This window comes from Oncorhynchus nerka, linkage group LG28 (assembly GCF_034236695.1).
Source record: "Oncorhynchus nerka isolate Pitt River linkage group LG28, Oner_Uvic_2.0, whole genome shotgun sequence".
Lineage (NCBI taxonomy): Eukaryota > Metazoa > Chordata > Actinopteri > Salmoniformes > Salmonidae > Oncorhynchus > Oncorhynchus nerka.
Window position 1 is genome coordinate 26,100,079 of NC_088423.1, and position 16,080 is coordinate 26,116,158.

The following is a 16,080-nucleotide window of genomic DNA, read 5'->3' on the forward strand; positions in this document are numbered from 1 at the left end:
TCAGGTTATTGTCCATAATTGTCAGTTGCACAATTATGCAATGATTGTGCCAGCACACACACACATACGTAGGCTAGGCTATACACTGACTGTCAACACAATTCCCTCTTAACGTCCAAAGAGTCTTAACTTCCGACAGCAGGAGTTAGTTCACTCATCTATAGAGAAAGGGTGGCTGGCTCACTAGGCGGAGCACCGTTCACTTCAGAACATAGCCTAATATAATAAGTGTGATGTTCCACAAAATGAATGCCTTTTGCACCCCTTTAATATTTTAAGTAATAATTGTGCACCAATATTGCATTTTAAAAGCCCGTTATATTCAATAAAGTGCCCTTTAACGTAGACCACATGGAGAATTAAATACAGATTTTGTAGATGAATAAAAAGACTTCAAATTATCAGAATTCTGCCATTTGACATGTCCCTCCATGCACACTGACTTCCATGGAGATATTAACCCAGTTAACTTGGCTTTACAATGTTGGGGTTATTTTGTTGCCTCAAAATGTAATTTCTGAAGATGATTTATTTAATGAGATTAGCGAATCATTTTATGGTAAAAAAAAAACTAACAACTAAAAACATGGCCCTCATTTTAAGGTCAACCCTGCTACGTGAATTGGACCCGTTTTAATATGGTGAAAGTATGCCTTTTTTAGCCAAAATAAACATTGCACATCTAATAGTCAAATCAAAGTGTAAAAGCACGTGAGCTGGTTCTACTCTTTTTGGCTATTTTCTGGTGTTTTGTGGTGGAAACCGAGTGGGTCTAGCATACCATGTCAACCCTGTTACCCATAGATAGACAGGCTAGAAATGTATTTAATCACAAATGTTGCATTCACATGCCCTTCCTTGTTGCACACAACAAGCTTCCCTTTCCCATGTCACACAGGGATTTATGACCGATTTAAAACCCTGTTACTTTATAGGTACTTATAGCAACGAACAGGCAGACCTGCTACCACTGGATTTCTTAAAACGCTACTAATAGGAGATTACATGCACCTGTGTGTTAAACCCACAAGAATAAATCAACAGATTAGTTGATCTCTCATTGTTACCTTGTCAAGTGATTATGATACTAGACAGCTGCTTCTACGTTCTCCACTCCCGCCCCCAATGAATCATCGACCCATCGGACACCGTAAGGCTGATGAATAAAATATTTGTTTTATAAGAATATAGAAGTATGCCTATATATCATTCAAACGTTTCACCTTTAAAAATAAATAAAATGATGCTGTGGTGCTATTTGAAATAACCATTAACCACATTGTCATTTGACACAAAATTATTATAGGCCAAACTCATCACGACTGACTTGATTTAATAGCCTACAGATTTCAAATATGGACAGTCCAGGGATATCCCCCCGATCTTGATAAGATACATATAATTAAATGGACAACAAGTTATACGAATAGGCTACACCAACAATAGTTTTACATTCATACAGTGTCGGGTAAATTGCCAAAGATTTGCCGTGGTATGCTAACTGAGGAAATACTTTATTTCAGTCGTACAGAATGATTGTGAAATAGATAAATCTCCCTTATTGATCCTGCTTTGTTAGTACACTTTGTTCAGAGGGCGAAATATCATTGAAAGATGTTGGCAGCAATCAGGACTAACAGAACATCTCGACATTCATCCGCTTTAAGAAATGGTAAATCGTGGCCAATGATGGTAGCAATTGATCAACTGTGTGGATGATTTTAGCCCATATCGATGGTTTAACAAGAGATTACCTTGTGTTAGTACACTTGCCAATTTTCAGTGCAATATGTCCATTGATGCGTTAGAGGTCAGAGGCGACATCTGTCCACTTGTCTGTAGAACGTCAAACCACACAACATGCTCTAGTAAAGACCCTCACCATAGTTGCAACAACAGAATACGTGTTGTTTACCATCGTGTTGTTTTGGTGCAAATAAGAGGACAGAGTATGTTCTCAACAAGTTTATCTTCCAGTAGTCTACTCCACTAGGATACAAAAACTAAATGTTCGTCATTTGCCTATTTATGTAGCCAAAGTCACACATCCTAAACACTTTCCAGGAAAAATACTGCATCTAGACACAAAAACCAACACAGCATGTTTGTGCATTTTAATACAATACAAATACTTAATGTTTCCACGAGCAAAACCAGCCTACGGTCGAAGTCATGAACTTGCCATCCACTCTCTTCCTCAATCAATAAAGTGCCAATAATGTAAAAACCCTCTTAAAATCCCCTTGTTCCAACCCCATCCTCCACCTCCAGAACAGAATGTGACAAAAGAACCAGATAAATAAATGGTTCAATCTAGCCATTCAAGCCTACAGCTAGAGCTGAGAGTTCCTCTGTTTCTGGGTTCATGCACAGAACTTAACCTAGTCCTCATTTTAAAACCTTGCCTCTCTCCCATTCCCCCAATTACAACCCCCTCCAGAAGAAGAAAAATTAGGGAAAAAAAGAACAGGCAAAGACAAAAAAGTAGTGAAAATATAGGCTAGCACTAGCCCCTAGCTGGAGGAAGAGGGAGGGATGTGCTGTTTCTGGGTTAGTGAACAGGACTTCATCTGCAGCGGCTAGCTAACCCAACCATCCAATCCCATGTCGGGAATATTTCAGAGGGAGAAAAAAGAAAAATAGGTCATCCACTTTGGTTTGACAAATCAACGCCATTAAATCAAGTCACTCTTCAGGAATTTATTTTAGGGCATTTAAACGTGAGGCAGTGAGACGCACTATTAAAAAGGGCTGTCAGTAGCAACACAACAATGAGCTCAGGGTGCTAGAACAACATTGTGATAAACAACTACTGGGCTATACAACACAGAAACAAGAGTTATTTTCCTCCGATTTTGTATAAATCACTAGACTGCATACCTGCTTTAATAAAAAGAGGTGATCAATCATACCCACACAACAACGTCATTACTAGCGTAAGACCTAATAACAACAATTCCAAAGAAACAAACCCCCCCCCTCCAAAAAAAAATACAATTTTGGTGAACACAGCGGCCTACATTTCCAGCGAAGGGAGGTAGGTAGAGGGGGAGCCAGTAAAATGTGTTCTAGAGGCAACCTCATGTAGCTGACATGCTGGATCTCATGAAGAGTTAACTCCACATCAAATTTATCTAACTCAGAGCATTCAACAATGGGGTGTGGGTATGGTGATGATGCTGAATTACAACCAAATGCATGGAAGAAATAGCCAACTATCCGACCCTCAAAACACACTGCTAGTAGTGAGCTACTGAAAACCACGCTATCCAATATATGAAGGAAGCATTACAAGCAGTGACATGGGAGTTCTTCTAGGGATCGTGACCACTTGATAAACCATTAGGCCTAACCCACTAATTGAAGAAATGAATTAGGCTACTGTGGATAACCCGCGGTATATGCCTACAGTATATAGGGTAGAATAGGCCTACAGGGTAGAGATACGATTCTGAAGCTAGCCTATAGCCTACAGGCATGGCAGTAACGAGGCGCAAGGTAAAGAGGTGTGGAACAAAGAGTTAATAAGAGAGACTGCAAAATATGATCCAATAGCCATTAGGCAACACTACTTACCTAATGTGAGGAAATCAATTAAGGTCAATCTTAAAAGATTCAGGCTAGTATCACAGAATATTACAAAGAAAGGTACCTCACCATTTGCCATGTTTTTCAATTGAAAACACTGGTATCTTTAATTTCTAGGGTCTTTGTGCCTTGTCTCCAGAAATCTAGAGTAGACACTGTCAATCTACAGTTCAGAGGCCTAATATCAAAACGTAAGTAAATTGCTGAGCATAAGGATGGCAGGATTCTAGATGAACCATACACAGAGGTCGACCGATTAAATTAATTAGGGACGATTTCAAGTTTTCATAAATCGGTAGCCGGCATTTTTGAACTTCGATTATGGCCGATTACATTGCACTCCACGAGGAGACTGTGTGGCAGGCTGACCACCTGTTACGCAAGTGCAGCAAGGTAAGCTGCTAGCTAGCATTAAACTTCTCTTATAAAAAAACAATCTTCACATAATCCCTAGTTTAACTAGCTTGTCCTGTGTTGCATATAATCAATGCGGTGCCTGTTAATTCATCATTGAATCACAGCCTACTTCGCCAAAAGGGTGATGATTTAACAAGCGCAGTCGTGAAAAAAGCACTGTCATTGCACCAATGTACCTAACCATAAACATGCCTTTCTTAAAACCAATGCACAAGTATATATTTTTTAAACCTGCATATTTAGTTAAAAGAAATGCATGTTAGCAGGCAATATTAACTAGGGAAATTGTGTCACTTCTCTTGCGTTCAGTGCAAGCAGAGTCAGGGTATATGTAGCAGTTTGGGCCGCCTGGCTCGTTGCGAACTGTGTGAAGACCATTTCTTCCTAACAAAGACCGTAATTAACTTGACAAAATTTTACATAATTATGACATAACATTGGTTGTGCAGTGTAACAGCAATATTTAGACTTATGGATGCCACCAGTTCGGTAAAATACAGAACGGTTCTATATTTCACTGAAAGAATAAACGTTTTGTTTTCAAAATGATAGTTTCTGGATTTGACTATATTAATGACCCAAGGCTCGTATTTCTGTGTGCTTATTATAATTAAGTCTATGATTTGATAGAGCAGTCTGACTGAGCGGTGGTAGGCAGCAGCAGGCTCGTAAGCATTCATTCAAACTGCACTTTCCTACGTTTGCCAGCAGTTCTTCGCAATGCTTCAATCCTAGCGCTGTTTATGACTTCAAGCCTAATCCGAGACGAATCCGAGACCATAATTGTGCTTCCGTTGTGGGTGTGGTAGCAAAGCATCCTTTGTTTGCATGCAAGTAACATACAGTATATTAATATGCTTTACCATGTCTCCCGGCAGTGGAGCTGCTCTGGCGCACTGCATGAAAGAGCCGTGCTTCACCCGCAGTGCCGAAAGAGCCACAGACTGGCGAACTATCTTCCAAAGTCCAACAAGGCACACTTAAACGGTTTCAGACAGCACTCTATCCCCGCTCTTCCAAAGAGTTACTGTTTGTTTGGTGAGGTAATATTAGCGGTTTGAACTAGAGCCAACCCTCCTACAACTCAAAAGGCGATTACAGTATGTGTAGAAGAGCACTTATTAGATCTCTTATTCAATCTAAATGTTATAGGAGCTCCTCATGAGTGGTGCATAAGCTATACTGTATGAGCACATGAAAACAGTTGAGGGTCGTTCCATGTCACTTCAGCAAGCCATGAGAACTGATACTGTATACTTGTTGTTGGTTTGGGGTCCATGGCTGGCTTTTGACTATTTCTTTGGATTCCAAATGTTAGAAAAAGTTTGGTCCAAATCAAATTTAAGGTACTATATTTGGGGTGGCAGGTAGCCTAGTGGTTAGAGCGTTGGACTAGTAACCGAAAGGTTGCAAGATCGAATCCATGAGCTGACAAGGTAAAAATCTGTCGTTCTACCCCTGAACAAGGCACTTTACCCACCGTTCCTAGGCAGTCATTGAAAAAAAAGAATGTGTTCTTAACGGACTTGCCTAGTTAAATAAAAGGTTAAAAAAAATTAAATTGTGAATATCATATGAATCTAAAGCTAAATCAATTAGCTTCATTTCTCAGTGTACAAACTATATTTGAACAAAATAATGTTACAGAAATGCAAAACGTATCGGTTTCTAAATATTTCAGAACACTCCAAGGTGGTGGGTATCGAAATCTCCTTATGCTTTTTGAGGTGGAGCTACTAGCTCCTATGAGGAACCAGCTGCAGCAGGTCTGTCTTTAGTTAGGCCTACCATGCAGCTACACGGTGCTCACCGCTCAGTGTGACTAACTACCCAATCTCTCTTTGCCTTCTCCTGACCTATATCTGTAACCAATTCAGGGCTGAGGATGGGGGAAGAGATTTGGAGTGACACCATCTCCCCTCCCAGAAGCACTTAACTACTGAAGTCCCCTTTTAGCAAAGCTCTGGGTAGCAGTCCCCTTAGGCACAGATCTAGGATCACCTTAAATTATTAAGATTTGGGGAGGTTAAGGGAAACCTAGAATCTGACCTTGATTAGTGTCTAGGGGCAATTTATCCTAATCTAAAAGACTGGACTACTAGAGTAACTACTATCACAGAAGTAGTGGAAGAGTGGATAAGTGATCTTAAAAGTGGACAAGATACCAGTTTATAGGCTATCATGGTATAGGCTGCTATCAGTTTACCCCACTTGGGTGTTTGAGCATGTACAGATGTAAGATCTTAATTTGATCACTCAATGCTGAAAATGTTCCTGCAAGGCAAGAAATGCAAATTTAGTGTACTCAAGGGTTTAAAAAGACTGGATGTTTGTAAATCCACTTAAAAAAAGTCAGACTTGATTTGCTCTAATGAAAAATGTATTAACCCCTACAAAGAAAATGACATGAATTATAATCCACGTTTCCTGTTGCTCCAGGATAAGTTTCCTGCTATAGCAAACTGTCTCCTAGTCTCCTCAAAACACAGTACATCATTCAGTAGGATCTTAAAGAGATACTTCGGGATTTTGGCAATGAGGCCCTTTAACTCATGGATACCGCAAAACACCAGTCTCAAAACACTCCACGATTTACTGTATTGCCGTCACAGTACACAAGTGGGTGCTAAAAACGCAACAAAAAGTCCATTGGGCATCTAACCAGAATGCGAACAAAATTAGCACAAACTAATAGCGAATTTCAATAGAGGTTGCTAGCTAAATATGCTAATGAGCACAAATGAAAAACAAATTAAAGACAGGCAATCCAGGTCAAAATGATACACGTACAGATAGTAGCTATCAAATGTCATTTTTGGTGAGTTTGGAGATTTACAAGCAAATGTGAAGGAGAGACAATGTGCAAATGAACAAAGTAAACAGATGCTTGTCTGAAGGAAGAACAGTACTGGCTCTGGAGCAGTGTGTGGGGTTGCTAGGGCAACAGGCCTGCCTGGTCTGCTCGAGAATAGGGGGGAGGAGCAGACTGGCCAAGAACAGAGTGGAGGAAAAAAATAAAGGAAATCAAGATAGCAGGAGTGGCAGCTGTACATATAACTCATCCAAAGCACTGACTTCTCAAACACAGCAGAAAGCTAACACTATATGGTGCTCCGTCTCCTTATTAACTCAGCCACTTACTTAGCTAACTAGCAAGTTTATCTACAAACACAGCTGGACTCACCAGCTCCCGCTTTCTCCCGTTGTGCCATTTACAAACCAAACACGTGACAAGATCAACTGTTCTGGGGAACTACGGTAAGATTCATAATGTCAAATTATGTGACAGGTGAAACAAAGAACACAATAAGCTAAGAGTAGCTACAAATATTCCAATTATTGAACTTATTTTATTTTGAATTTAAATTACAGTTGACAGTATTGAAAAACTATCCCCGGTATACCGCCCAAGCCTAATAGAAATGTTAACTAGGTTAGAAGCCTACCTGGCAGAATGATATCATGATTATATGATTATTATCAATCCATTGGTCATTTGTTTTGCAAACTCTGCAATCACATGAGCGCTAGAGAAAGATCGCTAGTGCACTTGCATAAAAGGCTACACCCAAAACTCCAAAAGTGGTCTCCTGTTGTGGTTTAAGCATTGTTGCGGAAAACTAAATTGGATATTGTAAAAAAAAAAAAATTACAATATTATTACAATACAATAATATTACAATACAATATTTTATAGGGCCCTGTGCACATGGCGTTAACTTTTATGATGGATGAGGAAAAGTGAAAACTGAGATGCAGGCTGTTTCTTTTGATACATCTTTCATATCTCCAATTGTAGCAGGTGCAGAGTTGCAGTCATTTCTATTTTAAGTAAATCAATTCAGTAGCCTGTGAATCAGAATCCTATTCATGAACGTAAACAAATGATAAAAGGGATTGATTTTCAGCGCATGCTCTCTACATTGTAGTCATTTAGCAGAAGCTCTTATCCAAAGCGACTTACAGGAGCAATTAGGGTTAGCTAAGTGCCTTGCTCAAGGGCACAGCGACATTTTTCACCTAGTTGTCTCCGGAATTCGAACCAATGCGCTTAAACCACTAGGCTACCTGCAGCCTCTAGCCTACTTTAAAATCCTGGCCATTTCTAAGCAGTGAAATAAGGGTACAATACTTCACACCAGTTTGTTTGAACTGGAGAAAGATGTTACATCATGCATGTCTCTCTCCCCAAATTTTAATAGTATGCAAACATTTCATCGTCAACCTCGCCTCTCTTTTCCCTGTAAGATTCTGTGGTTAGGGGCTGTGTACCATGTTCCCTCTGGATGAATCCCAAATCAGTCCCTTCCCCTCTCCTCTCCATTTGCGTGTGAACACGCAACTCCGCCATATGCATGACACAACAGATGAATTACCTCCCAAATTAAATGTTTAACTTATATTTTGTAAAATGACGGGGAGGAATTTATTCATTTGAATTTCATGCTTGTTTTATTATTTCAAAGTGGAAAATGAATTGCGTCGTTCAAGTAACGGGTGTTTCCCAAAGTTGATGGGATTATTGATCCCCTCACCACTCTGGAAGTCATCATCGGAGTTGTCAGCAACACGTGACAGAGGCAGGTAGGGGCGAGGTGGTGGTTTAGGATTCACCGTTTCCCTCTCTTCATGCTAACCCCCATTTTTGTTCTCCACTCCACTGATACTATCGGGTAATAGCTGACATTTCCTCTCTCCTAAGAAGTCTTCACAGGGAGCAAAACAGAGGGGATCTTAACAAAAGCTAATTGGGGAGCTTCTCTCATTCAGCCTAGAGCCCCAGAAAGTAATCGTCATAACTAAAACACACACAAGTTGTGTTCTGGGGCCGGTGGAAAGAGAGGATCAGTTTTAAGGTCTTTTCTCATGCTTAAAAAGGAAGCACATGCTTGATCATATGATGTTCACATGTTCAGTGCGGTTGATCCCACTCACACACAGTGTAAAGGAGGTCATAGACATGCTAGAGTGAGGCTCAATGCAGATAAGTGCACAGACACAGATACAGGGGATGAGGAGGAGTGATACAAAAAGCACAGAGCACACTAAAAATCAAGCACACTAGGGCTAGGGGTACAAGCCTATCATATACAAATGATCCTAGCCTATGCTTTATTTCTTCGAGCCGATGATAGCCTAATCATGTAGCTAATACACATGTATTAGCCAAAAGATCCATATTGATAAAGCAATACATTTTGGACAGGTCGTTGAGCACCTAAGATGTTCTGGGAATGACATATGCTACACAATGCAATAATGACACGTGGGTAACAAAACATTGATTTCGACAGGTAGTGTTCCATCTCTACAGGGCATTGAACAAGTCGACATAGGGAGCAGCAGCATGCCGTTATACTTACCCAGTAAGAGTAACGAACGTGGCGAGGGATCTGAGCAGCATTCTGAGAGGGAAACAAAGCCACGCTCCACTAAACCAGCCTAAACCTAAATGTGATGCAACCCGACAGTCCAATGGCATATTGCTGCTCTTAAAATAACAAAACCTACGGAGACTACAGCCTACACACATGCTGTATGTACATCTCTAGGTTACACCAATTACAAAGCCATGTGATAAAGGGTGTTGGAGTTTTCGTGCATCTCTCTGTAAAGCCTACCTGACCTTTGGCATAGGCTACTGCCATTACAATGAGGCTATACACCAAATCATGGTTAACCTACCAATTAGAAACAAGGCATAGTTTTATCTAGGCTAGGCAAAATGAGCAATTTAGTCACAAACATAGATCTGCTAAATGATACAACGTAAAACGTTGGCTACCTGTAGAGATGAAAAGTGCACCATTTCCTTTGTGAAGAAGGAATGGCTATAATAAAAAGATGATTGGTGGGTGGGGGGGGTTCTACCTTCCATTAAAAAGGCCTTAGCAGGGCTGTGTGCAGAAGGCTTTGTCTGTTCATATACACAGAGACAGAGAGAGACAGAGAGAACCGGAAAGGAGGAAGTAAGAGAACCAGAGTATAAAGAAATATATATAAAAACCTCTGTCTATATATTATGGACAGAGAAATGGCTTCTTATGTAGGCCTAGTTATTGTGGGCTCTGCATGAAGAATTCAGCAAATTGGGCTAGACTGCATAACTATGGATGAAGTATGAATTCTAAGACTGATATAGGCCTAAGCAGTTTATTCAAGGCAAGAAGATTAAACAAAGCAACAGCTACATGGTTCATAACTATGTTGACAATAGAAGTAATCTACTGTCAGAGGGAACACATTTTTCACTAGTGTAAATATATAGCCTCTGCACTGGTAGTCTAAGCACATCCCTCTGTAATAGCACAGACAGGGGTCACAACAATGGCATCTGTAGAGAATAAAAACAATGTCACAAGGAAGGAGAAGCTAAACAGGATAACAGAAGCACATCCACTAAACAATGTTTTCTAACCGTCACCAATGTCATTGTTTGGAGACCACGGTATTTAACCTTCAGGGGGGGGTTCCTCCACCTAGCCCTCAAGCCCCTAGATGCAATACGCTACACTTCAAAAGGTCATCATAAGGAACTAGGCCTAGCTGTGGCTTCAGCTGAAATCGCTGTGGTCGTACAGAGACTGTTGCTAACCCTCGACCCAGTCTCAAACTGAGAAATACTAAATAAACACTGCACTATAAACTCAGAAACCTCAAAAGCACCAGAGATCAAGAACTAGAGTGTATCCCAACACTGGTTGGATTTTAGAGGTACCCCGTATTGTCCCCTACTGCAGCTCTGGGTTGTGGCAGTGCCGTGAAATACAATTTCAACTAGCCTGAGCGCCACATCCAATTCACAAAGATTGTGTTCCCCTGCTCCCAGTTGTAGAAAAGGGCAGTTCAGTTGTCCCATCTGAAATTGTTATGACCCCCCTCCCAAATCAACTTTTTCTCCACCATAAAGTCTGTATTGGCCTTCTATGTTTCGCTGGCATTCATAGTCCTTGATATTCCAAGCCATTTGGAATGCAAAACATTCCCAAAACAAGACCGAGGATTCATGTACAGTGGATACACACGTTTGCATACGGAGGCTGATAGACAATAGTTTCTGCTGTTCTGTTGGACAATCACTCCTCTCTGCTCCATGACTTTACTGTTCACATGAAAACAACACACACACATACAACATGGAACAAAATGTCCATTTCAGTTTGAGCAGGCTTTTGCTACTCTCGTCTTTCCACCAAAAACCTGAACAAAAGGCTGTTTTTGTCTTGACTTTAGGTAATAATGGGGGATGCTGTTATGAAGTCTGCTCCCCAGGCCTCCATACTGTAGCATAGCAGCAGGGGAACAATAGGACAGCTGTGGGTCAAGGATGGAGTGCTGACCATAGGGGCTGACTTGGCCTGGGGAAGTGGACAGCAAGAATGTCCTTTCTGTTTTGGTTTCTCTTTTACCCCCCCCCCCTCCTTCTAATTTCACTGCATTCGGTAAACACCTGGGATCAGGGTCATGTTCAGTAAGCATGTGAAATATAAAAATGTACGTTTGAGGTATGCTACCACCAATGCATTTCCCCCACAAAAAAAATAATTTTAAAAATCTTGACATGGACAGTTGGTGAAATATGTTGTTTCACTCTACTGTTCATTTACAGTACAGTGCATTTGGCCAGGCTTGAGTTCAGCACGAAACGAGAGAAGGAGATCCAAATTGTTGCATTCCTTTGGACAGTACCTTCAACTCCCTCTAAGTAGGTGAGTGGGTCACTGAAAAAGGAGGCCTGGCTATTTCCACAGGGCACATGCACAGATATAAAGGCAGTTTATGGGATTCTAATATTAACCAGATTGGTAGGTCATTGTAGGTAAGGTTGATGCAATGCCAACAAAAAAAACGAATACTACTTCTCGGAGCAAGAACAAACTCAGATACAAAGATGTTGCACGCCAGTTTTAGAGTACTGAAGGAAAATACACAGGGAAATGGGGGCAAATAATGTTGATGAAAAGTGCAAGCCGACTAACTAACTTTGTTTCCAAGAAGCAAGTTTCCCCTAGAGGGTCTAACCCAATTAAAATACTAGAATGGACATGAACCTTCTTATGATGGGATAAAGGTCAGCCACTTTGGTCATAGTTTGCCAGTGATGTGACGAGATATTTTTTGAAATAATGAATCTGAAGAATTTATCTGCACGGTATGTTTGTTAGCTAACCAGACAGACAGTTTTAGAGGAATTATTCCATAAATGTTTCTAATTAACTGCCAATATGCCATCCTCCAATTCAAACAATGCAGTCAATCCACTGGCTGAAATCCGGTGATAGAACTTAGACAAGTTGTAAATGCAACAAGTACTGACATTGTACACAGCTTGCCAAGAAAACAAAACATTGACATTTATGGTCTGTTCACACTTATACAGAATATTGGTTAAAAAAAACTATTTATAATTATATGACAATATATTAGGTTAACAATTCGATATATCACATGCCTTACTTTTATTATCCTGCATAAGTCAAATCAGCATTATAAAACTGGTGGTTTGGATCCTGGATGCTGATTGAAAGAGCAGCGTTCCAAGCCGTGCTGTATTGGCCATCACAGACACCTATGCCTGCTAACAGTTCCATCTGAAAATGATCACTGCACATCCACAAGAATATCATGTTCATGTTGCTGTCCGAATCATCTCTTCTATTCATCTCAACTCGCATATTATTTCCCCTTGCTTCCAGCCTAGCACTTAGTTTGGTACAGCGGGGTTAATATAAACTTAGCAGTCTACCTTTCAGACCTCGGAAACAATGTTTCACTTTTGAATTTCCATCTCTGTAGTACCATACGTAGAGTGAAATGTGCACAGACAAGACAACTTTTGCTGAGCCAGTTAAAATCACGCATCAACGTCATTATTATGGAGACATCCAAATAAATACCAATAGAAAAAGATCAAGCAAACAAAAATGCAGCTAGTGTACTATCATTCCAGGTTCAATGTTTGCCATGACTAAATTAGCTGAAGTTGGCTGGTTATCTAGCGACGAAAACGTTATCCAGCCCACATAGCAACCATTTTTTTTATGGATGACCAGTGCTTTTGCATAGCAACTATGCAAAAATAATTAAAGATTGCGTCGTGTCTAAAGCAACATGACCAAAAGAACTAACATGACCAAAATAATATATATTCTGGTGGAAGAATGAAATTGCATCAATTGAAAAAAATGTTAATGAAAATATGTAATTCTTTATTATTTTAATATGTTGGTAACAGTTTTATAATAGCAATAAGGCACTCAGCTATCACGTCGTCCTGGACAATGTAATTTACCTGTCTGTGACTGTAGTCATGATACAGCACTGCCTCTTGTGCCTTATTACTTAATTATGCCTAATAATTCTGGAACTTTGAGGGTTTATGACAGACTCTCTAGTCATTTAAATCTATGGTCTGACCTTACTTCCTCATTGCAGCAATGCGCGCCCCCGATAGCTACTTTGGAGAAAAGCTCGTTGACCCCCGAGCATCGCCTCCGCCACCCCCCACCAAAAATACTGTAAAATCGCGCGGGAGCGCGCACCTCAGTAAACTGAATATGCGCTCATAATTAGTGCTGTGTTTGACACTCCCGCTACAACAAACACAGAGCCCTTTAAACAAATTATAGCTATAGATAAAACCAAAAGGTACACAGATAACCTGAAATGCATAAGAAATAGTAAATATAATATTCAGAGCCATGTAATTGCATTTCGATGTAACGTTAAACAATATTTCATTGCGCTCAACAGTGACTGTCGAGAGGAAATGGAACAGTTGAGGACAAAAAAAGTCGCTCTGTGTTACCCCTGATGGTCACAGCCCGAATTTTTTTGCAACATTGATGGCGAAGAAGTCAACAAAAACAGTAAAAAGGTACCTGAAAACCTGACTGTCCCTTCGGCGTGCATTACTGAACATACTTACCTACACAATGAATGAGTTTGTGCCGCCACGAGTCAAGTTCCTGCCGAACGCCTCGCCTCTCGATCGTGCATTGCTGCTTCTTGCACAGACTCGCCATTTTCTACCGATCCCTCTCGGGAACGCGCGCGTTGGCAAAGAGAAAGCGCTAGATGAGCGCGCACGCAATGAAGAATAGGCGCACTACTGTTCTTTATGCGCACTACAGTGATGTCAATGCTCCACTCTGCGCTGTCAACGCGCTACTATTTTCACAGCAGTAGGCCTACAGTTTATTAACTTGAACAACATATTAACATTCATTATTTACTGATCTTGAATAGAAGACTGTCTTAGGCCTACTTTCATGTCTAACTTTTCTTAGAATATATAATTTAGCCTAGACAGAATAAGAATAAGTGAGAGGTCAAAAGTAAACAAAAGTTACCTGAATGAAAATGGGGGAGGGTCATGCTTTTTCAATTACAGTCAGGGGGAGTGTTTAGTATTTTTTAAATGTAGTTCAGGGGAGGGTCATGTAATTTGTAATCAATTAAATGTAATATTGCTCAGGGTTTGAGAATGAGTTGCTTGTTAAAGTATCTCATGTGCCCGATGATGCCCCTCATCCCTGATTCTCGGCTGGGCACGCAATATCAAGTGTGCCTAGTGTGGTCTCAATAAAATGATCAACAGCCTATACCAGCCTTTCTCAAACCCTGGTCTGTGGACCAGTGCCAGTCCATGGAGGAATGCTTGCAGGTCTGCAACATATTTGACACCAATAAATACTTGCAATGCGCTGACCTATACATGCTGCTGCAGTAAACAAATGGTGTTGCCATGACTAAGTATAGCTACACAAACTGCGCAGATATTTAGAAACAAAAACATCTACATCAAGGATAAGCCAGAATTTTTGTTTTACAAAAAAAGACATGAATAACCAAACGAAAATTCTGCACAATAATTTCACAGACAATGAGAGTTTACTGAAGGCTTCATACTTCCTCTCTCATAACATTTCCAAGTGACATAGTTGAAAAGCTGGTCATGCCCTCAGTCGTGGATGCTTGCTGAGAGGTTTTAACCCCAACTGCTAAAAAGATCAGTGAAATCCGACTTTCCAATGACACGTGTAGAATTCAAGATATGGCACAGGCAGATTTTAAGCAGAGCCCGAACATCAAATTGGTTTGCAATCCAATTAGATGAGACAGCTGACATTTCAAATGCCAGCTTCTTGTACACATATGAAGGTTGTCTTTGTTGCAAAGAGTTGCCTCAGAATACAACTGTAGGGTTAGATATTCCGTGTTCTGAACAAGTAGGCCTCCATAACGGGACATGGATTACGATTGGACCGTTGTATCGGGATCTGTAGGCCTACAGATGAGACTGCTGCTCGAACCCATCCATACAGTGAAAAAGCTGCGTCTGGAGAGACCGAGTGCATAGAGGCATTTTTTATATGTTCCCCGTATTCTCAACTCTGGCTAACGTGGGTGATCAATCAATCAAATGTATTTATAAAGCCCTTTTTTACATCAGCCAATGTCACAAAGCGCTGTACAGACACCCAGCATAAAACCCCAAACAGCAAGCAATGCAGTTGTAGAAGCACGGTGGCTAGGAAAAACTCCCTAGAAAGGCCAGAACCTAGGAAGAAACCGAGAGAGGAACCAGGCTCTGAGGGGTGGCCAGTCCTCTTCTGGCTGTGCCGGGTAGAGATTATAACAGTACATGGCCAAGATTTTCAAACGTTCATCGCTAACCAGCAGGGTCAAACAAAAATAATCACAGTGGTTTTAGAGGGTGCAACAGCACCTCGGGAGTAAATGTCAGTTGGCTTTTCATAGCCGATCATTCAGAGTTAGAGACAGCAGGTGCGGTAGAGAGAGTCGAAAACAACAGGTCAAGGACAAGCTAGCACATCCAGTGAACAGGTCAGGGTTCCATAGCCGCAGGCAGAACAGTTCAAACTGGAGCAGCAGCATGACCAGGTGGACTGGGGACAGCAAGGAGTCATCAGGCCAGGTAGTCCTGAAGCATGGTCCCAGGGCTCAGGTCCTCCGGGAGGGGAGGGAGAGGGAGAGAGAGAGAATTAGATGGAGCATACTTAAATTCACACAGGACACCGGATAAGACAGGAGAAATACTCCAGACATAAC

The 16,080-nt window shown here is 40.9% G+C and overlaps 1 protein-coding gene across 1 annotated transcript in view; it reads right to left on the minus strand.

Annotated features, from left to right (window-relative positions):
- The window catches only part of LOC115113057 (ligand-dependent corepressor-like), a 34,369-nt gene extending 20,305 nt beyond the window's left edge, over nt 1-14,064 (minus strand). The window contains exon 1 of the mRNA XM_029640267.2: nt 13,934-14,064. Coding sequence (XP_029496127.1) covers nt 13,934-14,030 — 97 coding nt within the window. The 5' untranslated portion in view covers nt 14,031-14,064. The remainder of the gene's footprint in view (nt 1-13,933) is intronic.
- Between the last annotated feature and the right edge of the window lie 2,016 nt (nt 14,065-16,080).